This window comes from Miniopterus schreibersii (assembly GCF_964146895.1).
Source record: "Miniopterus schreibersii genome assembly, chromosome: 1".
NCBI classification, from domain to species: domain Eukaryota; kingdom Metazoa; phylum Chordata; class Mammalia; order Chiroptera; family Miniopteridae; genus Miniopterus; species Miniopterus schreibersii.
In genome coordinates, this window is record NC_138101.1 from 120,779,901 (window position 1) to 120,804,618 (window position 24,718).

The following is a 24,718-nucleotide window of genomic DNA, read 5'->3' on the forward strand; positions in this document are numbered from 1 at the left end:
TTTTTTAATTTTTTGAGGAACCTCCATACCGTTTTCTATAGTGGCTGCACCAGTCTGCATTCCCACCAGCAGTGTACTAGGGTTCCCTTTTCTCCACATCCTTACCAACACTTGTTGATTTATTGATGGTAGCCATTCTGACAGATGTGAGATGATACTTCATTGTAGTTTTAATTTAAATCTCTGTGACAGTAACGCTGAGCGTTTTTTCATATGTCCATTGGCCATCTGTATATCCTTTTGGAGAAGTGTCTATTCAGGTCCTTTGCCCATTTTTTTAATTGGATTGTTTGATTTCCTGGTGTTGCGTTTTTAAGTTCTTTCTATATTTTGGAAATTAACTCCTTATCAGATGTGTCATTGGCATTTTATTGATTTCTTAGCTGCTTCATCACAAACTAGCGGTGAGGACTCATGCTCTTGATTTGTTACCCAGAGCCCATCATTATTTCATTTTGAAATAATTGCTAGTAAGTTCTCAAGTTGCTCCACCATCATTGGGTTGCTATCCCAGGGGGTATGTGTAAAGAACGCTCTGCTTAAAGAAGATCTGGGTGTATATATTTATTGGGCTTTTCATTGCCCACATAACTTTTACTGCATTTCACTTGTCATTCATTGTGTTGGTGACACATGGTTGCCCCTGGTACTATAGTCCTTTTTGTGGAGGACTGGAGCAGGTAATCAAAAAGGCTGAGTTCACAGATCCTTTGAGAGCCTTACTAGATGTAAGATGTCAGTCGCAGAAGTTATGAAATTGCCAACTTGGCCAACACAGTGTGATATATTTAATTTGATGGATATTGTGAAAGATCTTACAAGTTTTAAAGTTGCAATTGACTGAGGCATAACTGGAAAATTATTTTTTGGCCTGGCAATTCAGAAAACCTGGGTTCTGCCCGGCCGGGCGTGGCTCAGCGGTTGAGCGTTGACCTATGATCCAGGCTATGATTCTGGGTCAGGGCACATGCCCGGGTTGCGGACTCGGTCCCCGGTCGGGGGCATGCAGGAGACAGCCAATCAATGACTCTCTCATCATTGATGTTTCTATCTCTCTCTCCCTCTCCTTTCCTCTCTCTAAAATCAATAAAGATACATTTAAAAAAAAATGAAAACCTAGGTTCTAAGCCTCATTCTTCCTTTAACTAGCTGTGTCCTTAGAGTGGCCCTTCTTCTTTCTTTAAGAACCTCCATCTCCTTATATGTAAAATGAAGGAACTGGCTTTCATTTATATGTGGCAAGTCCCTCCCATTGCTCAAACACTATGATTAATCATGCTCAATACTGATTTCATTCTCTAATTTAGATCTTGGCCAACTTTAGATTTTTTTATGAGCTCTGACAACTGGCGTGAGTTTTAGATTCTGAGTCCTGCTTAAGCCCTGTTCTGTCTAGGTAAAAGTGAATAAGTCTTTTTTTTATATTAAGCTTATAATTGCGTCACCACTGGGTATAGTAACATTGAAATAATAGGTGTGAAATTTTATATGAACTCTTCCAAAGGCATTCTGCAAATCCATGGAAGGGTAATTACAATACTTGAGTCCAGGCAATAGCATACCATAACCTATAGCGATATCCACTCTGGAATGCCTCTGTGAAAGAGCTTGATTCAGTATTATTTGAATTAGTTTGGGGGTTTTGGGGGCTTTGTTTGTTTGTTTTTTAATATGTCTTTACTGATTTCAGAGAGAGGAAGGGAGAGGGAGAGAGAGGGAGATAGAAACATCAATGATAAGCTGCCTCCTGCATGGCCCCCACTGGGGTTCAATCCCACAACCCGGGAATGTGCCCTCACTGGGAATCAAACCACGATCGCCTGGATCCTAGGCCAATGCTCAACCGCTGAGCCATGCCAGCTGGGCGAGTTTGTTTTTTTAAAAAAATTTGTAAATATGGAGGTTGTTCATATTGTAATTGGTCAGGATTTTTAGTTGCATTTCTTCAGATATTTAATAATATTTCTGAAGTTTTGCAGTTAAATGCAACTAGTTTTCTTTAAATGATGCTTTTGTTTTTCTTCTAAACTAAGCAAAGATTTAGAATCATAGAGCTGAAACCTCATTAATAGTAATAATATAATTAGATTTATATCAGTAAGTTACTAAATGGTATGCGCGCGAGAGAGAGAGGCAGAGAGAGAGAGTGTGTGTGTGTGTGAGAGAGAGAGAGAGAGAGAGAGAGAGAGAGAGAGAGAGAGAGAGAGAGATTAGAAAGGCAGTTTTATCCCATTGACTATTTAGACCTTAGAGACTCTAGTAACAAGTTTGCTACTAACTTGCCTTAATTTCACCTTCACGTCTAAAATGAGAAGGGTAGTACTAAAGCCTGGAGAGAGGTTTAATTTACAATTAACAGATGTTCTGATGATTATATATTCAGTGTGGATTATACTTTTTTGCTTGTTTGTTCTGTTTTTCCACAGTAGAACACTTGAACCATAAATGGAAACAGTGTAACTGTCCATTATTCAAAATCATTAAAATTAAGAATAAATATTTGTTCCAGGGGAAAACATTTAGCATCTGGCGACTGAATGATCTTCGTGACCTGACGCGGTATGTGTCGTTGTTCTTGTTTGGAGAAGTTCACAAAGAACTCTGGAAGACTGAGCAGGGTACTGTCATCGGGCTGCTCAATGCTAACCCCATGAAGCCCAAGGATGGTTCAGAGGAGGTAAGACTGTTTCCGTGATTATTGGGGAAAGGGCCTTTGCAACTTAGTCCAATTCTGTCAGAAGGATTTGCATTGGTCTACTTTCAGGTAATAAGTCATGCTTTTATGTTTTTATACTGCCGTTAACCTGGGCTTCTGCTTGCTTGTTCATCCTCATCCACCAATATCCTGAATTTACACCTGCTCTAAAGTGTTTCGTATCAACTTCTTTCATTATATCTTTTCAAATTAGTTCCAAGGTTCCTGGAGTTTTTTGAACTTTTAGGCTCAGGTCTTCTTAGCTCTTCTTCTAAATTTCCAGGGTATATCGAGAAGGCAAGGTTTTATAGTTGAGAGGACTTTGCTCCATCGGTTAGTACAACCGTAGCTACGACTAAGAATCAAAGTGAATTTTTATCTTAAGCATCATTAGAGTTTCTGTACTACTCACTGATTCTCTAGTAAATTGTAAATCTAAATACAGTGTGAATGGGACGGACCATTTCTTCATCTGACCCAGCAAGAAGCTACACTTTATACTTTGTTGTAGACAGATTATTATTATCAGAAAGAGTGAGACAAAGTTTTCTCATTCCTTGTTTTCACCAGAGAAATGGCGACAAATCTTCACCTGTTGGTTCCAATGTGTTTGGCTACAAGTAACAGAAAAACTTCACTATAGTTTTCTTCTTAACAGTAAACAGTGGGGTTTGTTTTTCTCATATAATAAAAAAAACCTAGACATAGACAGTGTGGTGTTATGGTGGCCAGTGTCTACAAGTCTCTCAACCTTTTCTTCTTGGTCACAAGATGGCTTTGAAGCTCTTGCCATTACCTCTTTGTTCTAAGCAGGAAGTGGGCCAACCTTCTCTATCTGCTTTTATCGGTAATGCAAAAGCTTCCCCAGCTACCTTCACTACCAACCCCAGCTTCAGTCTCATTGGTGAGAATATAATCACATGACCATTGCTAACTATAAAGAATGCTGGGAAAACTGGGAACAGGATCCATTACCTTATGCTTAGCATTTGCCAACCCAAATAAAATCAAGACTCTTATAGCAAAGACACAGAAGAGGATGGATACTGGGTAGAGAACTAAGTGTGTCTTCTACACCTCCCATTTCTAAACCCGTTTTATAGGGCACTGGCTTCAAATTCTTTTAGATTGACCGCCTTCTTAACTCACACCAACCATTCTTTTATCCATTCTAGCTGATAAAAGATCATATCTTCATCTGCTTTTAACTCCCATTCCACTTCTTTTCTACAGGTGTGCTTATCTATTGATCATCCTCAAAAGATCTTAATTATGGGTGAAGCTCTTGACCTTGGAACCTGTAAAGCAAAGAAGAAGAATGGAGAACCGTGTACACAGACTGTTAATTTGGTTGGTTTCAGCCTTGTTAGGATGTTTTCTGCTAAAGAAAGGAGTTAAGAGAAATAAATTGTAGGTACTTTAGTAGTAATGACCACTTTGGAACTGAGTTTCCTACATAACAGGAAGCATCAAAGTGAGAAAATTGAATGTGTGGTTAATAATTGCCAGTTTGAAAAGCTGAGAGCAGGGGGAGGATTTAAGCTCTTAGTACATAATCTTTTATTGCCAGCTGACTAGGAGGTATAAGACAGAATTTTAGTTCACCCTCAATTCTAAACTTACACCAACCATTCTTTTCATTCTTTGTAGTGCCAGAGATCAAACACTATGATACACTGAAAACCTTAGTTTAGTCTATGCTATAACTTTATTATACCTTCTCTTAGAGCTTTTTTTTAAAAAAATAGCTTCATTGAGATATAATTCACCTGCCATATAATTCACTTTTTTAAAGTGTACAATTTAATAATTTTTAATATATTCAGAGTTGTGAAACCTTCATTACTATGTAATTTCAGAACATTTTCAATACTTCCCCCACAAAAAACCCGTACCAATTAGCAGCCACTCCCCATTCCCTTCTTCACCCAGCCCCTGGTAAGCCCTAATCTATCTATGAATTTGCCTATTCCGGACATTTCATAGTACAGCGATTTTCAACCTTTTTCATCTCATGGCACACAAAAACTAATTACTAAAATTCTGCAACACACCAAAAAATATATTTTTTGCTGATCTGACAAAAAAAATAGGTATAATTTTGATTCATTCACATCTGACCGTTATTATTAACTGTTTCCTTTTTTTCCCTCTATTTTTTCTGTTTTTATTGAATTCATTGGGGTGACATTAATAAAATATAGATTTCAGGGGTACGATTCTATAATACATCATCTTTGTATTGTATGTTCACCACCCCAAATCAAGTTTCCTTCTATCACCATCTATCCTGCCTATGCCCTCTTCTACCTCCCCTTTCTCTCTGGTAATCACCACATTGTTGTCTGTTTCCATGAGTTTTTTCTTTTTTGCTCATTCTCTCCACCACTACCCCCAGTCTCCCATCCTCTCCCCACCCAACCCCCAGACAGCTGTCAGCCTGCTCTCTCTCTATGAGTCTGTGTCTGTTCTGCTTGTTAGTTCATTGTATTCATTAGATTCCACATATGAGTGAAACCATATGGTATTTGTCTTTCTCTGACTGGCTTATTTCACTTAGCATAATACTCTCCAGGTCCATCCATGCTATCGCAACTGTTTTTTTTTCTTTTCTACAATCTAAAGGAAAGTCAGTGCCCCTGACTAAATAGTCAGGTATTACCTGTTTCTTATGGCAGACCGGTTGAAAATCTCTGATGTAGTGAAATTGTATAATATGTGGCCTTTTGTGTCTCTTGGCATAATATTTTCATTCATGGTGTAGCATTCATCAGCCCTTCATTCCTTTTTGTTGAGTAATCCCATTGTATAGACATACCACATGTATTCATCAGTAAGACATTTGGGTTGTTTCTACCTTTTGGTTATTATACTTAATGCTATAAACGTTCATGTACAAGTTTTACTGTGTAGATGTATGTTTTCAGTTCCCTTGGGTGTAGACTAGGAATGGAATTGTTGGGTTGTATAGTGACTCTATGTTTAGGATTTTAAGAAACTGCCAGACTGGTTTCCATAGTGGCTTTTACATTCTCACTAGCAATATGTGCAGGTTGCAGTTTCTCCACATCCAGCCAATACTTGTTACTGTCTGTCTTTGATTACAGCCGTCCCAATGGGTACGAAGTGGTACGTCTTAGAGCTGTTTGAAAGGATTAAAGGACAGGTTTTAGTTTCATCTCTTTATTTCCCTCATTCCTGCCTCACAGATGAACTAGTGAGCAGGAAATAGGAGGGAGGTAGTTGGAAAAAGAGGTCTCAGAGTGAAGTACCTGAAGTTCTCTACATAAGAGCTAGAATTTCATTGTTACCATATCTAAGGGCTCGCCCAATAGAAAAATAGTATGCTGTTTGTCTTTTGTTCCTTTCACTGAAGGAGTAGCATTTGTCCAAGAGTCAACCAGAGAAATAGAAAAATCTCACTAGACGCTGATTTTGTCTTATTTTTTTATTAATTTTTATTGAGGTAAAATTCACATAACATACAATTATCCATTTTAAATGTACACTTCAGTGTTATTTAGTACATTCACTGTTGTGCCACCACCCACTCTCTCTAGTTTCCAAACTTTTTGATCACCCCAAAAAACCACTCCTCATCCCCCCACCTTCATCTCCTGGTGACCTCTAACCTGCTTCCCGTCTCTGTGGACTTGCCTGCTCTGGATATGTGATATAAGAGGAGTCATACAACATGTGGCCTTTTGTGTCTGACTTCTTTCACTTGGCGTTTTCAAGATTTGTCTAGAAGCCGATTTTATTTTGATTGTAGAAAGAGTGCAAAGGGAGTGAACTATACCACTTTTCCTTCCACCTAACTAGCTCTTTAATTGGAATTTAAGGAAACTCCTTTCCCCTAGTCACTGCATGGCTCCACCTTGCAAATGGCCGTAGAGGTCAGTAGTGATGGCTCTGCACACAGAATTGTGTCACACAAAGCTGGGAGAAAGAGACTGTGTGTATTTGTATTGTTTTCTGGCCTGTTACCCTAATTCTGAGGCAGCCTCTCTTCCTTTTTGCAGAAGGACTGCGAGTACTGTCAGTATCACATCCAGGCCCAGTATAAGAAGCTCAGTGCCAAGCGAGCTGACTTGCAGTCCACCTTCTCTGGAGGACGAATTCCAAAGAAGTTTGCCAGCAAAGGCATCAGCCTGAGAGAACGTCTGTGTCAGGATGGTTTTTACTATGGAGGAGTTTCTTCAGCGTCATATGCAGCCTCAATGTAAGACATTCTTGGGCCGCTTTTGGTACCAGGATCTTCCTTATCTTGTAAGAATAAACTTAGAGATTGTACATTTCTATGATGTTCCTAGAAGACTTAAACAGGTTTTATCTTTAATAACTCACTGCATAGAAGAAGATAGATGAGGGCCTCTTTTATTCCCAGGTAGAGAGGAAAACCCACAGAAGAAGGAGAAATTGAGCCATGTCGTGATGATCTTTTTTTTTTTTAAATATATCTTTATTGATTTCAGAGAGAGGAAAAGAGAGGGATAGAGAGAGAGAAACATCAGTGATGAGAGAGTCATTTATCGGCTGCCTCCTGCACGCCCCCAACTGGGGATTGAGCCTGCAACCCGAGCATGTGCCTTCACCAGGAATCGAACCCCGATCGCCTGGATCCTAGGTCGACGCTCAAACTGCTGAGCCACGCCTGGCCGGGCTTATCACGATAGTCTTTAACAGAAAGCCCATGTTTCCTGTTTGGGTTCTAATGTGAATAGTGGAACTTTGTCAGAAGCAAATTGTTTGACAGTTAAAAGATTGTTAATCATGTTGACATCCTTGAAATCATTTCCCTCATGGTTAGAGTGAGGTTGCAGACCTCTTGAAATCCATATTTAATTCGGTGAACGAATATGCAGTGCAACTTCACAAAGGGGTATGGGAGGCAGGCATTTGTGACCTCTTTTCGGGGGATCTCAGCCTCTCCACAGAGTCTCTGAAGTAGGTGATCGATGACTTTGTCTCTTATTGTAAAAAGCACACCTGAGGACATGACAGCTAGGGACCTGGCACAAGGGAACTACAGTTGATCCAAGAACAAAGCATAGATTTTGTCCCATGTGCAACAGAAATTGGGCAAGAGGACTCTCATGCCCTGCCCATTTTGTAATATGAAGCTTGTTTTTAAATTTAAAATAATTTGTTTTTCCAAACTGCAAAAAGCAATACAGATTACTTAAGATTATGTATGTATGTATATATTAGTTCCTTGTTATATATGCTTCTAGGTAGTTTTTATTTTTCCATATGTATAAATTTTTAGTAATTTATAATTAAGTCATACTGTACCTATACTTTATAACTTTTTTTAACAATGTAATTGATGTCTTCCTTATCAAATATTTACTTGTGGCACTATTTTTAGTGGCTACATAGTATCCTTTTACATGGCTCTACAATAATTTAAACAATTCCCTGTGACTAAACCTTAATGGTGTTTCTAATTTTTAACGTTACAAACAAAGCTTTTGATAATATCCTGTCTTTTGCATAGTCCTTAATTATTTTAAGATAAATTCCTAGACTGTTTGACTAAAGTATTGGCATATTTTTTATTTCTTTTGCCAAATTATCCTTCCAGATGGCCTCAAGCAAATTTGTAGGGTGCTGTCCTCTGACATAATGCTTTCACCAGTTATGCTCTAGAGTCATGGTATTAGGAAAGTCTAGTTATATGCTGTTTTGAGAAACTTTGACAGTTTGTAATATGAGTACTTTTGTGCCTTCTTCACTTCATCAGAGCACTGAAGTTTAGTGGTTTTCCTTTTGGGGATGACTTTTATCGTTGCAGTGCAGCAGCTGGTGCTCCTAAAAAGAAGATTCAAACCACTCTGACTAATCTGGTTGTGAAAGGCACAGATTTGATCATTGAGGAAACTCAACAAAAACTCGGTAATTTTGTTTCTCAAGATTACATATCTATCTCCTGCTTAAGTGTGTAGTCTTTAGGATTGAAAATGGTCACAGTTTGTACTCTAAATTATAAATATCCACTCATCACTATCTTAATGAGTAATATGGCCTAATTTGAAGGACTCATGCTTAGTTGGCAGCATCTTAAGAAAAACAGCATATTAATCTTGGCTGTATCTTAGCTTAGTGTGCTAAAAATTTCTTGATGTATCTGGGTCTAACTCTTAATGTCCAGTATTAGAATCAGTAATATCATGTTCATGGTCAAACCCATCTGTTATCTTTCTTTAAAACAGGTGTAGGTCAGAAAATGCTGCCTTCACCCTGTACTTGGGGCTTTATTCATAACAGTGGTCAGGGCCTAATATGGACCCTTATCCATAGTGCATATTCCAAAAATAGTGTATGAAGTGACCCCAAGATACAAGTATTCTAATCATAACTCAAAATAAGTTATATTTGCTATACCTTTACGGTCGGTCCTACCAGTTAAAGGTTATGGATACTTTTTTCTCTTGGTGTTCCATCTACTTTATTTGCAGTGACTAAATTGTGAAGGCAGAGTTTAAAAGTGATGTCACATGACATCATCAAACAGTCTAAATTTTGAGTCCTCTGAAGCTGATGTTTATATATTCCAGGAATAGCCCAGAAGAGCTTGTCTTGCTCCGAGGAATTCAGAGAATTAATGGACTTGCCTACATTTGGAGCCAGAAATTTGAAACAACATTTAGCCAAAGCCAAGTCATCAGGTAGAGTCAGCTTGTACCTGCTGAGCGTTCATACCTGAGCTCCCACTGCCTCTCAGAACCCCCTCAGTCTGTGGCTTGTATTTTAGGGATCATGGGGAGCCCAAAACCTGCTTTCCAGTCTATCTCGGCGTCAGCCCTCCTGAAGCAACAGAAACAGCATATGTTGGAGATAAGGAAAAAGAAATCAGAAGAAATCAAGAAACGGTAAGAGTAATGTTTAATATCCCTGCTTGGATAACTCATCTCAGGAATCCACAGAGTATCTTCAGAGACTTCAGAAATGTACTTTAGATTTTGGATGATTGGCTACGTTTTTAACTTTGAAAGTATTAAAATAATTTTAACTTAACCTAAATCAATAGCCTTTAAAGTTATATACTTCTGGCTTATGCTAGTGAATCCTGAGACCAGGGCGGTACAGGTTATAGTAATTAATGTCACCATGGAAGAGAAAGGAATGACATCTGAAAAGGGTCTGGGGAAAGGGGAAAGCACATATTGACCTGTTTGGCTCCTGTTTCTCAGTTTGCCACAACTAGGTTTTTAATTACAGGCTGAGCCAGTGAGTAGATTTTTCAGTTGTTGAGGTAAATGATAAAAAAGGCACTGAATGTGGAGTCATTTTAGAGGCAAAATCAAGTGGAAATGGATACGGAAGGTAAATGAATCAAAGATCCCTTTTTTTTTTTTTTAACTTTAAATATCTTTTTTTATTTTTCAATTACAGCTGACATACAGTGTTATATTAATTTATTATATATTAATAATATATAATATATATAATATTATATATTGTATAATACAATATTATATTAATTACTGTACAACCCAGTAATTAGACATTATATAACTTACTAAGTGCTTATCCCAAAGATTCTTTAGCACAGGTTATCGGGATAGTAATAAGAGCCACTATTTACAGGTGCTTAACATGTACCAAGCACTGTATTATGCACTGTATTAATCAGTGTCTCATCTGGTCCTTACAGTAATCCGTGAGGTGCAGGTGGGACGTCTATAGAGATATTCCTTATGTGCCAACAGATGGCATATACACATACACACACACACACACACACACACAGTTATACATGGACATAAAAATATATATGCAGTTGTGAACCTTGTGGAAAATAAGAGAGCACCTGTCAGTTTAAAGGCATTGTAATTTTTAGTTTTTCAGAATTTTACTGAACAAGTGAAACATATCTTTGGGCAGGATGTGATAGGCAGTTTGCAGACTTGGCTTGAAGCTGGCAAGAATGGGTCTGTGGTAGTGACAAGAATACTGGCCTGGGATTACCTTGTACTAATCCTGAGGCTATCACTATGAACAATTGGGTCTTGGGCCTCAGTTTCATCATCTGTAAGGTGAGAGGTTTAGACTAGATGATTTCTGATGTTTGTTGTTTTTAAATAGCTCCTAAAACTGTATGTAAAGTAGTCACCGCGTGAATTGTAGAACATTTCTGTTAAGGGCTTCTAAATTTATCACTTGTGTTTTCTCTTCCCAGGAGAATAAACTAAAATACAGAGAGATTTGGTGAAATCCTAAAGATCCTAGACTAACCAAAGGGGTAGAAATATATAGTCTGTAGCTCACCTTCAGGGCTGTGTTCTGTAGACAGCGCCTACTGAAAAGCCAATTGATAAAAATAATCAGTTCTAAATTGGTAAAACAATTGAAACTTTTTCAATGAAAAATCAGACAACTGAAGAATTAATGAAACTAGCATTCTTATTATAGCATGCTAATCTGAATTAGCAACCAGGGAAGGGAAATTATTCTACTGACAACTATTCATCAGTTGGTGGCCTACCTGTAGTCTCCCAGTCTGTTACTTTGTGCTTGCAGAGTTTGTGACTGCATATTTCTTTAAAGATTTTTGCAAAGCTCAAATGAGGTCGCGAGCCCAGCTGTGCCATCGTCTTCTCGACAGCCCCCTTCTCGGTCTCCACCAACAGGGGCCGAGTTCCCCAGGCTGGAAGCAACCCTAGCCACACAGGCGCCCAAGCTGGGGCGAGGCATCTCAGAAGGGGATGATGTTCTCTTTTTTGATGAGTCACCGCCTCCAAAACCAAAACTGAGTGCTTTAGCAGAAGCCAAAAAGGTAACTGGTATTTGTTTTCTTCAACGTTTCAATTTGTTTTCCGTAGACATAGCTTGAATTTCACACTTTATATACCTATGACCAGGAACGACAGATACTAAATAGCTGTTTATTGACCATGATAGTCAGAGTCAGTGAAATTTTAAATGATAATGGTGTCAACATAATGCCATTAATTTAGTCCAAGAAAATTAGCCATTATCTTAACACTTTTTTGTCAGGCTGAAGGAGATAGCCTAGAAGAAGATACTGTTTCACAATTGGAGACACTGGCGTTAGGGAAAAAAATCTTGGAATTGTTGAGACAAGATGGTAAAATAGTGGTTTAAAGAATCCTTTAAAAGAAGTCTTACACAAAAGCCCAGTCTGTAGACATAAAAACTGAGTTACTGTGATTGAAGTGGGAGTTGGGGGTGCCCAGTACCCCACTGCTCAGCACGTTCCACCACTCCCTTTCCTCAGTCACTGGCTTCAGCTCTCTTCTCTTTGCTCTAGTAGCAGCGATAACCACATGGAAAGCAAAGGCGAGCTACAAGCCAAAGCCATACCTACAATAATAATAACAGTTGCATGTCTTCTATTACTCTGTACCTGTGCTAGATGTGTACATGCTATTTTCTGTGTCCAAGTGCATGCTTTGCATGCATTATCTCATTTCATTCACACAACCCTAAAAGAAAGGGAAATGCTATCATCCCCATTTTATAAATGTAGAAATTGAGGCTGAACAATTAAGTAACTAAGGTTACAAACCAGTAAGTGACAGAACTGGGATTCTATCCTAATTCTGTCTGATTCTAAACAAACTTCCAAAATGTTTATGTGGTTCCTCTGTGAGTCTAGAAGCCTAGACTAGCTGATGTTAAACTTACGATATTTAAATAAGCTGAAACTTTATTTAGTAACTAGAGACCTGTCTCCTATACTTTTTAATTTTAATAATTGTAATAATGCTAAATAAAATGAAGATATATTTTGCCAATTTATATTTGAGAGCTGCCAGAATTCATTGGTTAATAACTGGAAGGGGGTACGGAGCTACAGATGCCTATCTCATTTTTTAGATTTTTATTTCCCTCTCTTCTCTTTTTTCTAGCTAGCTGCAATAACCAAATTAAGGGCAAAAGGTCAAATTCTTTCAAAAACAGACCCAAACAGCATTAAAAAGAAGCAAAACCACCCCCAGGATGTCTTGGAAGTGAAGGCACGAGTAGAAAAAAATACCACATTCTCTTCTCAAGGTACTGTAGATTTCAGAGTTCATAGTAGGAAAGAGAAAGTGTTAAGCCATAGCCAGTGTTCCTGATACCAAGTTATTATTTTACTTCAGTTCACTTCTAGATAGAATAACTATATTGAATTTCCAGAACTGGAACTGTTTGTTTTTTATAGTCGTATTAAATTGAAATTATGCACAATTTAAAAATTTGAGAAAAGGATTATTCATTTGACCTTTGTACCTATATATTAGTATAAAGGTTTACTTTGAAAGAAGTAGAATTCCTTTGTTTAGAATTGCTGTATTTTTATTTTTTTAAACTCTAAAATTGGCAATGTCATTTTAACATCAGTTTGTAAATAGAATATTTGTTATCTCTTATAATCAGCACCTGTTTTAAGGTGAAAAAGAGATTTTAATTCAGTGGTCAGATCTGCTATTTCTCACTTCACTTCTTAAGAGCCTTCCTCTGCTGGTAACTAGTGAGGTGAATTAAGTTTGAAAGGCCTGGTGTGCAGAGACAAAGAGAATGGGGGAAACTGAGTCGACGAGGCACACTGTTTTCTAACGGTAGGTAGTAGTTGGGCTGTACCAGCTGATGCTTTTTCTTTCTGCTCTAGCTGAGGATGAATTGGAGCCTGCCAGGAAAAAAAGGAGAGAACAGCTTGCCTATTTGGAATCTGAAGAATTTCAGAAAATCCTAAAAGCAAAATCAAAGCACACAGGCACCCTAAAAGAAGTAAGAGCTCAAAAGATTAAAGATGGTAGAGCTGCCCTTCAGACTCTCAGTGCTTTGTTGTGGGGCTAAGAATTTGTTTCTTTTACCTCAACTAGGATGTGGCTACATGTCAGTTTGTTTGAGTTCTCTTTGAAGAACAGGAATATTTCCAATAGATTTTAGTTTTGCCTTTGCCCTTGCATTGAAGGATATCATTTAATAATATTTAAATAGACTTAAGTATTATAAAAATTTTTACCTGTTGTTATGGCTATGAACTTAGGGGAAAAAAACGCTCACTACTATCTACTGTTTTCTTCCTTGTAGTGTGAGAAGGGATTTTTCCATTCAAATATTTTTATATTGGCATTTCAAGTGCTCTAAATCAGTAGTTATCAACCCAATACTCCCAATGCCCCTATTTAAGAACAAGTATTTTGTATTGTTCCCTTATTATCCTGAAATAAAATGTATGATGATATAATCACCTAACTAGTTGAATTATATTGAAATGTTAAATATCTTTAATGTAAAGAAGAAAAAGGGAAGTCTTTATAGTAAAAATATCTACTATGTAAATACATGGACACAACACCCTATAAGAAATACTGAAGTAGTCAAGAGTGTTGAATTCATAAGTGTTGTAAATATTTGAGACAGATAGGAAGGAAGAGTCATAGAGATGTGTTCTCTTGGTAACTTAAATACCTGTTTTTTTCAAAATGTGTTTTTTTTTTAAACAATAATCTTGGGAAACTTTTGAAGGCAACAAAGTCAAGTCTCCATATACACAGGAGTTGCCGAGATGCACTCTTAGAATATTCACTGTATATTAAAGCCCTACACAAATATTGTAGGCTTGTATATAAAGCAGTTAGCTTCAAGGATTGTAATCGGGTTTTTTATCCACATGTCCCAGAGAACATTCAGAAAAATCCTTTGTTGTATGGGGGACTATTTCGTGCGTTGCGCATGGTGTAGCAGCCTTGGCCCCTGCCAGTAGCAAGGGTAGCAGTCATTGAGATGACAAAAAAAAGTGCTCCCACAGATTTTCAAATATCCTCTTGGGGGCACTGTTGCCCCCATTTAGTGCCAGTACTTTGATCTGCTGTTCTTTTGATTAGTAGATGATTAACGAGAAGGTAATATATCATATCTTCTACTGGACTTGAAATGAGGAGAGATGCTCAAATGACTGTAGAGCCGGGCTGCTTTCCTTTTGTGGCCACCGAAGACCCTGGGACCTTGTGTCTTGTATAGCTGCACTAACTCCAGACTTGTGACCACTTTCTGCTGTAGATATCTCACTGCCCTCATATCTCTTCCCTGTTGTTCCAAACAGCCAGGATTGCTCCTGCCAAGCGCTTGGCCTGGAGAAGAGTATATACTAGAATGGGCTGTCATTGGGTAGGCATTGAATACCTTCCATAGCTGGAGTCTGTATTGGGATAGTAGGACTAATTCTCTTCTGGTACATACTTGACATGGTGACACTGTTAATAATGATAGTATTTTAAGTTTATATTTAGTGTTTTAAAAGTCACATGCTCTTGTACCCTTTTTCTTGCATGTCAAGAACTTTTGTCTACTTATGATCATCTTTTGGTTTCTATTTACCCAGCTATTATCAAGTGTCCTCATTTACCGGAAGTTTGTTCAGTCCTGTTATTGAACTGTTGTCTGAGTATATGTTGGATTTGGTACAAGGTCTCCTGAAAGTCTTGTCATTCCAGGCTGAGGCTGAGCTGCAAGAACTCTATTTTGAGCCACTGGTAAAAAAAGAACAACTAGAAGAAAAGATGAGAAATATCAAAGAAGTGAAATGTCGAGTGGTGACATGCAAGACTGTAAGTGCAGGAAGACTGTTCTGACTGTGAGCCCTATTTTGTGCTGTTGTGACTCAGCAGAACATGGAGAATATATGGGATGAGGGACCATATCTTGTGACCAGAGTCCTGCTTAGGTCATTTATTTACGCTGGAAATGAAACTGCTTACGATAGCCCAGGATCTGGCTTTATGCTGACTGTACAGTTAGCTGTGATGGGGAGAACATTTGTAATGAGGTTTTCCTCTCATTTGAACTCAGCTTCCAGATGTGCCTCTAACATCTCTTCCCTTTTGCTTATTGGACCCAAGTTATTCTTACATCTTTCTCAAGTTTCTAGCACACCCTCAGTTCACAGCTCCTGGGACCTTGGTTGAAGGACTTGATCTGGGATATCATGATATAACCAACTACTGTTGTCTCTTTCTACTCAGGGCTTAACCTACTAAATTGACTCCCAAGGCAGAGTGTGAGTTGTACTATTGTCTATGTTTGCAGAATTTTTATCCTAAGCCTGTTAGAAAATAATAAATTCCCTATTCCTCAACATTAATTGAAAAATGACACTACCACCCCTCACCCCCGTCCTGGCTTAGTTGGTTAGAGCATCGTCCCCATACACCAAGGTTGCAGGTTCACATATGAGATTCTTGTATGTGCCCAGTCAGAGCATATACAAGAATCAACCAATGAATGCATGAATAGGTGGGACAACAAATCAGTGTTCCTTTCTTCTCTCTCTCTCTCTCAAAAGAAAATTGATTTTTTTTTTTTTAAAAGTGGCACCAAAAAGAAGCTCTTGCTGAGCACTCTATCATTACCACTCATTTTCTCCCTGCCTGCCTAATCAGCCTTATATTTGAATGTAAGAGGAAGAAGAGGCTTAGCTTACTAAGTACAATTTTTTCTATCTTCATTCTTTTAAAGCCTTAGATCCTCCTTTACATTTAGGGAGCGGCCCTGAACCAGCCACCACCAAAAGGACTTTCTTAAGAAAGTCGAGACCTTGGAGAGTAAATAAAGGTTTTACTTCAGATGACAGCTTTTACTCTGACAAAGTGGCAAACCTAAGGACGTAGTTGGTGTATTAGTTTCCTATTGCTGCTCTAACAAATGACCACTGATGTGGTAGCTTAAAACAGAATAAATGTATTACTTTATAGTCTGTAGGTCGGAACTCTGTGGGGTCTAACGGCTTAACTCCAGGTGTCCTCAAGGGCCATGTTCCTTTCTGGAGACTATAGGGGAGAAACCATTTCCTTGCCTTTCCTGGCTTGGAGATCTTGCCCATATTTCTTGGTTAGTGACCCCTTCCTCCCTCTTCAGAGCCAGCAATGGAGGTTGAGCCCTCTCACAGCATCACTCTGACTTCCTCTCCTTTGTCCCACTTCTACTTTTAAGGACATCTTGTGATTCCTTTGGGCCCACCCACATATCTAGGAAATCTCCCTGTCTTAAAATCAACTAATTAACCACCGAACATACTCATAGGCTCCAGGGAGTAGGGTGTATACATCTTTGGGGGAGGGGGGGCATTATTATTTCTACCACAGCTGGTATATCACTCCGCTCTGCTGCCTTTTTTTTTTTTTTTTTTTTTTAAATCTTGGAGGAAGGGAGGGAGAGGAAGAGAGAGAAACATCGATGGGAGAGAAACAGCAATTGGTTGCCTCCTATACATGCCCCAACTGGGGATGGAACCTGTAACCTAGGTATGTGGATATGTGCCCTGACTGGGAATCAATTCTTCAACCTTCTGGTGCATAGGACAGCGCTCCAACCAACTGAGCCTCACCAGCCAGGGCTGCTCTGCACTTTTTGAGGTTGCCAGAGTTGGGAATTGTTTATCTAGACTCAGTGTAATTAGCAGATGGCACTATCTCAGCACCGTTTTCGAGTTTCACCCACCATTTCTTATTCTCTTCAGTCCTTTTGAGAATCAAAGTTAAGTGAATTACTTAATATCTCTGTCTTGGTTTTGCCACTTAAAACAGGTGTAGTAATAAGCTTGTATCCTTTTCAGAGGCCTTGTAAGAGAAAGTGAACGAGCTGCTGATCCACTTCCTCAGTGAGCCCTGTGCCTCAGTGTCCTGTAACCAGGGGACTGCAGTAACTGTAGGATAGCCCTGCCCAGGCTTTTGAGAGGTTTCCAATATTTTTCTTCCCCTGCCCTTTCTGTTGTCTTGATGTCACAGAAGATTATTGTGTGCTTCGTGCCTGACCAGAAATAGGGGCAAACATGAGAAAAAGCAGTATGGGTATGAGAGACCCAAGAAATCACAGGGATCGCTGCAGCTGGAAGATACGGTGATCACTTCACTAGCAAGCACCTGGGTCATGATGAGCGGACAGATTGCTATCGTTGTAGCTAACAGGTTTCTCCTTCAAAGCTCTTCACGGATGTGTGCCCTTCTGTTGGTTTTGTGCAGTGTGCCTACACCCACTTCAAGCCTTTAGAGACCTGCGTCAGTGAGCAACATGACTACCATTGGCATGACGGCATAAAAAGGTTTTTCAAGTGTCCCTGTGGAAACAGATGCATCTCCCTTGACAGGCTCCCTAAAAAGCACTGCAGGTATGAGAACTCCCTGGCGTTCCTTGTCCCATCTAGGTTTCTTGAACCCTTTTTTCATTTCCCACGTGATGCTGTTCCATTGAAACACTGGACAATCCTTTGTGAGAGTCAGGCCTTATTTCCGTGCCCTCTTACAGCTGCTGGAGAAAAGGGACCCTGCCCTCTTCACTGCTTTATCCCCAATACATATTGCCTGGCCTATAATAGATCCTTACAAATGTTTGTTGAATAAATAAATGAAGTATGGATAAGGTGTATTGGGGAATATGTGTATTTGCTGAGAGTTAGGAGATGGGATTATTTTCCTTTACTCCTAAGGAGTTTTCTTTTTACTTTTGGGGGTACTTCAGATATAGAGGTGGAGCTGCTGTGTTAGGCATTATTCACATAGAACACGATGCAAATGTTCAGGGGGGCTGATCACGCAGCTTATAATACACCGTCAATGGTCCAATTCAATGCTCTCATTATGTACAGTCACGTGCTGCATAGCGACATATCAGTCCACGACAGACTGCATATAGGATGGTGGTCCCATAAGATTATCGTGGAGCTGAAAAGCTACTGTCGTCTAGTGATGACGCAGCTTTCATGATGTGGTATCTGTTGTAATGTCACAGCCATCATGTCCTCAAGCAAAACATTCCTCCCATGTTTGTGGTGATGCCAGTTTGAACAGACCTGCGCTGCCAGTCTATTTCCCTCTAGTCCTGCTCTGTCGTCTAACGTGTAGTTAATGTATTTCTTAATGTCCCTGATGATTGCCTTTTTGACTCAAAGGTTAGTAATGTCCAACTTCCAAATATATAGGATTGATTTTAGCTGTCTTTTTTGTCACTAATTTTTAACTTTACTACATTATTCTTAAAAGATGTAATTTGTATGATATTGATATTTTGGAGTTTGAGGCAATTTCAGGATCACCTTTAGTCTTCCCAAGAATGTCTCACCAGGATATTCTCACTACCTTTTTGTTTGCTTGTTTGGTTTTGGTTGTTGTTTGCTTTCTAGAACCTACACTTCACTCTCCCTTCAAGTTATCCTGGGGCTGATTTGGGGGGAAGGGGACCTGAACCTCATACTAGTTCATCACCCTGTCAGGAGCTGATTTGTGAATTGTTCACAGTCTAGATAATTGTTTTAAATAGCTATGTATATTTTGACACTTGACATCACTCCAAAATATTGTGACAATAACTTCTGTAAAACAGTTGAGTATCATAGAAATTCTGTTCAATAAGCAGTTAGGTACAGCTCACAAATAGAAGAGCAAGATGCTTTTTTGGCCTCCAGGTGACACTGTTATTTTTGTAAGACCAGCTGCTTTCTCTGGTCTTTCTCTTGTCAGTTCTTGATCTAGAGCAGAAGTGGGCAAACCATTTCTGTAAAAGGCCAGAGAGTAAATATATTAAGCTTTACAAAGAGGCCACAAGGTCTGTTTCACAACTACTCAGCTTTGCTGTTGTGGCTCAAGAGCAGCCATAGGCAATACACAAACAAATGGATATGGCTGTGTTCAAATCAGACTTTACGAAAACAGATGCAGGCTGGATTTGGCCCATGGATTGCATTTTTTGACTAGAACAGTGATTTTATTTTATTTTTTTTGTAATATCATTAATCTAGTAGCAAAAGTTCTCTCAATAGATATTGAACAGGTCTCTAGATGGGGAAGGTGATAGAGAGACTCTAGGCTAAGGCCACTGGCATGCTGACTCTCAGGGCAGGAAGAGTCCAGCTTTGTTTTTCGTTGGCCTCAGCCTATCAGTAACCAATGTTATAAGTCAGGTTGCTTGTTTCTGTCCTTCTTTCTGGACTAGCCCTAGTAGTTCTTACTATGATTGCAAGACACCCTTCAGCAGTAACCATCCAGGAACTCTGAAAAGATACTGGTTGATTACTTATAACACCTGGAGATCACACAGCACACCTGGGGCCACACAGCGAGGTCCCTGTGGAGAGCCTGGAGACTGAGCACACTGGCCTGGGGTTCTGCTTTTATTGGGGTTGAGGGTAGGGCTGGGGGTTTCTAAGGCTCACTCTCTATTGTGGTGAATTGAAAACATAAGAGAGGGAATTTAAAGCACAGGAAGAGAAAACAAGTAGCCATATGGTCGATTGTTGAAATTAAGAGATCTCTGAAACAAAGGAACCTCAATGAGGAGGCAGGCAGCCTGGGCCTGGCTCTTTATCTAGTCCTGTGGCTGGCAGTGTGCTTATTGAGTTAGCCGTCTTTGAAGTGGATGCCTCTTTGAGATGGATGCCTCAGTAATCAAAGCTTAAGTCAGGCACGTGTGTTACCGAAAGAAAAGAAAAGACAAAGGTCAGGACTTCCACTACAAAACTAGATAGGGAAGGCCGATAGGGCAGTCCCCGGTGCCCTAGATCCTCTTATCCAAGGGCAAGGCATATTCCCACATCTTCCCTGTGTTTCTTTTCCTTTTCTTCCCCAGAGTAAACTCTATAGAAGATAATCTTTCCCTAGCAGCCACATCCCTTCTCAGGGTTGGAACTCACCCACCCAGTTAAAAAAGGAGAAAAGCATCTTGAGGCCATTGGGATAATAAGAGGGTAACTTGTTTGGGTTAGGAAAAGGTAGTAAAGATTATTCATACTGGAAGGAAGATTAATCCTTTTTCCCCAACCGTTAGTTCCAGAAAAAGAAAAAGGGTCAGGTAAGCCTTAGGCTAGCTTCCTAAATCCAAGCGTCCTCCCAGTGACTGTCAGTAGGAACGAAGGTTACAGTCATTACCTACCATGTCATACTATCATTAGACATTCCATATCTGATGTATCTAGCTTACTACAGAATTGAAGATCATTTCTCATATCACTGGAGTGTGTATTTTCAGTAGCATTGGAGCATAGCCTATAATAGGAATGTCACCTTGATCAGCTCCTGCTTGAGTGGGGGACACTCTTCTGGTGTCTCTATGTGTGTAGGCCCGTATCTCACTACTGAGTAAATCTCATCTCTTCTATTTCAGTAACTGTGGCCTCTTCAAATGGGAACGGGACAGAATGCTAAAGGTATGGCATTTACATGGTGATTGATTTTAGTGATCCATGCAAATAATGTTGACCCATTTCTTATGAAACTATTTTCATTTTTCTAGGAAAAGACAGGCCCAAAGATAGGAGGAGAAACCCTGTTACCAAGAGGAGAAGAGCATGCCAAATTCCTGAACAGCCTTAAATAGCCCAGACTTCAGACAGATACCCACAACCTACATTGCTTCTTGTGGTTCTGGGAAAGCAAGGATCGGTTCTGTGTGGTGTTCTTGATTGACACAGTCAAAACAAGTACTTGTTAAGCCTACAAGCTTTGCCTACGTACTTCCCTCCATTGTGTTGATTGGACACCAAATTTAACATTGACCTTTAAGTGGAAAATGAAGATGCCATTATCTTCTGTGTTCTTAGTACTGATGGCTACATTCACACAATTTTTTGCTCAAAAACTGGAAGGTAAATTGAGATTTGTGTTTCTGTATCTCTTGGGTTATAGGGTATGCAATGTCCGAGGCAAAAGAATTAATTTAGCTCACCCTGAGCAAGTCGCTTAACTTCTGGACTTCAGTTTCCTTATCTGTAAAATGAGGAAAGTTGGACTGGCTGATCTTGAAATGTATCTTTTAGCCCTCAAATTTTACAAATATATAACTTTTTTTCATCTAGATAATTATGATCATTGCCCTTGATACAGCGATATAGTTTTGATACACTGATACTATAAGCCAGGTTTCTTCTTTCTCTGTTTTGATTTTTTTGTTTGTTTTTTTGTGGGTTTTTTTGTTTTAAACAACAAAAATTTATTTTCTCACAGTCCAGAGTCTAGAAGTCCATGATCAGGGCACCAGCATGGTCTGGTTCTAATGAGAAATCCTTCTGGCTTGCAGATGACTGCCATCTTGCTGTGTGCTCACATCATCTCTTTGGGCAAAGTGTGAAGGGAATGGGAAAGGGAGAGACAGTTGATTTATTATTTTTTTAAATTAGGTCACCAAACCACTGCATTTCAAATCATATCTGTATGGCTCTCTGCCCATACAATATTGTGGAGCTTTGAATGCAAATACCTAAAAATCTCATCATTTTAAAATATGGTTTAAAGAAGCTGAAACTTCTAACCAAAATGAATGTAACGAGAAGCTAGGAAACATGACTGAAAAAAACAGAAACATCCCATAAATAATGGAGTTTGGGATTGGCACATATACTTTATTACACACATTAAGAATTAGAGCTCAAGCCCTGGCAAATTACTACCACAAAATACCATTTTGGATCCTCTGCCTGTGCAACTTGACTTTCCAGATACCATTTGACCCAAAGGAATGCTAATGTCTAAAGATCAGGTAAATTGGTAAGATTATTATATTGGGATTTGAACTCTAACTAGAAGTAGATTAGGTTTCCCCAAGATGGTGTTATGGTACGAACATAACAGTTACGGGAGATGACTGATTTCGGTGTATAAGAGTCAGAAATAAAATTCACGTGCCTCAGATTATATCAAACTCTGCTCTATATGGTTAAAAGGTGCTGTATCTGCCCTTGTGTTTCCATCTAAGGTCATATCTTGATACCTTTATTTTTAGGAACATTTTACTTTCCAGGAGGTATTGGCTTTTCAATTTTTTTAAACTAACAAAAAATAAAGTATTTCATTCTTGATAAGAACCAAAACCACTTGAAACTGGTATTTTTAATGGCTCACTTAGAGTAGGTTATTTGTCCCATAAACTTAAAACAGAGCTACATATTTGAAGTAGGTCACAAATGAGCAGTTGCCTAGAATTTGAACTTCAGTTGCTCATTGAGTATTTCTCTTCCTATGTGAGAATATGTTCTTGTTTGAACCAAGGGCATCTGAGTCCATATTCACTTGACTATTGTATGCAAGTAGCATAATATTCTTGTAAAGGTTGATGGTGAGCTGAATCTGAATGCCTTCCTTTTTTTAAACTTTAATTTTCAGTTTTAAAATGATTTAAAAATGGAAGTGAATGACTACTCAGTTACTCTAGATCTTGGGGAGTTTTCATTTGGGGTGGTGTATGTGTGTGTGCATGCACACGTGCTTTCCCAAAATATTCAGGTATCAGAAGGGGTGGGTAGGCAGGAGGGGGAACTTACTTGTTTGCACTGAAAATAGGATTCATCAGTGAGATCAGTCTTTTAATCTTACCCTCTTTATCAATGTGTATTAAATGCTTTCATATAAAACCAAATAAGTGTTTAATTTTTGTTACCTTGTCATTGGCGATGTAGGGCTAATTGTATAATCACAGGCCATCAGAACAGGGTTAGTACACAGAACAAAAACTGGCTGCATGCTACATGGAGAGTGTTCTGATCTTCACAATAGATTTTTCTTTTTTGCCTTTTTCTGTTCGGAGGAAATAAGTGGCTTTTTAAAGAAAATCATCTCTCTGTTGAGTTTTGTTGAAATAAATGAAATATATTTATTTTCTCTTCCGAACCACAAAAGGAAAACTGAAGTAATTTAGCTAACAATGATCTAGAATAGTAAACAAGAAACTTCTGAGTGATTAGTGTGGAATCTGCCCCAAAGAGAACTTTAAAGATTAACAGCTTCAACTTTTAAAATCATTACAAGTTTACTGATGTGTACAGCAAAGTTGACAGAGCGCATAAGTTGGGCTTTTGTGTAGAAGTAGATGATGATAGAAGTAAAGCTTAATGTTTATAACAGATTAAATGTCTGATAACATTAATTTTTTAAAATGCAGAGAGTAAGTCTGCCTAAGTATGTCACAGATAACAGCCCATCAGAGCTTCTGCCAGTAATACAGACATCTCTGATCTCATGAGTGGAGATTTGGAAACAATACAGCTCTCAAGAAGGATGGATGGCTCAAAAAAATGAAATTCTGTATTTGCCAATATTGAGGATAGAAGATAATATACCTAAAGAAAATAATACACAAAAGATGGATTCAGTTGGATCAAATTGAGAGCAGTTTGAAAAAGCTGGGAATTTGTAAAAATTAAAAGGAGCCAGGAGTCTAGCCACATTGCTGAACTATCTAGATCAAAACGGGCAAGAGACCTGCTGTGTGGTACATAAGCCAGACTGTATCTGCAACATGGACTTCAGTTTTGGAGAAAAGCCAGACAGTGGTAATCAAGATGTTGAAAACTCAAAGCCATTTCACCCAAGAAAGGATAGAAGGAACTTGAAGTTATATAGTTTATTTTTGTTATTCACAATAATTATGTTTTATAATGTCACTAAATAAATCAGCAGATAGTCACTGCTTCCAAGGGAAATGCAGGGGTAGGTTCCTGTGAGCATCTAATTTCATTTTTGTCGATGGATCAATACATAACCTTGTTTATATGTCTTTCTGTTTTTTAAATATACCTTATGAATATTGTTGATTCATTAACATGGAACTCATGGCCACAGCACTGGAAGTCAGGACTGAACGAAGATTGTCTTAATGAAAGTATTTTCTCTGGATGGCACATCACTGCTTTCCTGTGTTTGGAATTGCTAGACAGCTTTTGTCCGCACTACACTTAGGGGCCATTTGAAACAGCACAATCACCAACAAAAAGCACAAAAATGTGAGAAATGTCACAAAAGGGTACTTAAGGTATCAGCTGAGCAAGGGTGTACAGTTCAATAAATTTTGGTAAGTGTGTAACCACTGCCATAAGCAAGATAGAGGATATTTCCATCACCCCAAAAGGTTGCCTTGTACCACTTCCTAGTCAGTCCAACCACGCCCCTGGCCATCACTGGGCTATTTTCTGTCACTATAATTTAATCTGTCTTTTCTAGAGTTTCATATAAGTGGAATCATACAAAATACACTCTTGTATCTGTCTTTTTTCACTTAGCATATTTTTGAAGTACATCCGCATTGTTG

At 38.8% G+C, this 24,718-nt stretch overlaps 1 protein-coding gene across 2 annotated transcripts in view; it reads left to right on the plus strand.

The window, feature by feature from the left end:
• The window catches only part of MCM10 (minichromosome maintenance 10 replication initiation factor), a 33,641-nt gene extending 10,576 nt beyond the window's left edge, over nucleotides 1-23,065 (plus strand). For both annotated transcript variants that reach the window (XM_081120935.1, XM_081120934.1), the window contains exons 8-20: nucleotides 2,510-2,677; nucleotides 3,929-4,045; nucleotides 6,718-6,917; nucleotides 8,493-8,593; nucleotides 9,256-9,366; nucleotides 9,453-9,570; nucleotides 11,249-11,477; nucleotides 12,574-12,718; nucleotides 13,317-13,435; nucleotides 15,148-15,261; nucleotides 17,671-17,816; nucleotides 20,804-20,846; nucleotides 20,933-23,065. In XM_081120935.1, the coding sequence (XP_080977061.1) occupies nucleotides 2,510-2,677; nucleotides 3,929-4,045; nucleotides 6,718-6,917; nucleotides 8,493-8,593; nucleotides 9,256-9,366; nucleotides 9,453-9,570; nucleotides 11,249-11,477; nucleotides 12,574-12,718; nucleotides 13,317-13,435; nucleotides 15,148-15,261; nucleotides 17,671-17,816; nucleotides 20,804-20,846; nucleotides 20,933-21,016 (1,695 nt within the window). In that variant the 3' untranslated portion in view covers nucleotides 21,017-23,065. The remainder of the gene's footprint in view (nucleotides 1-2,509; nucleotides 2,678-3,928; nucleotides 4,046-6,717; nucleotides 6,918-8,492; nucleotides 8,594-9,255; nucleotides 9,367-9,452; nucleotides 9,571-11,248; nucleotides 11,478-12,573; nucleotides 12,719-13,316; nucleotides 13,436-15,147; nucleotides 15,262-17,670; nucleotides 17,817-20,803; nucleotides 20,847-20,932) is intronic.
• The last annotated feature ends 1,653 nt before the right edge of the window (nucleotides 23,066-24,718 follow it).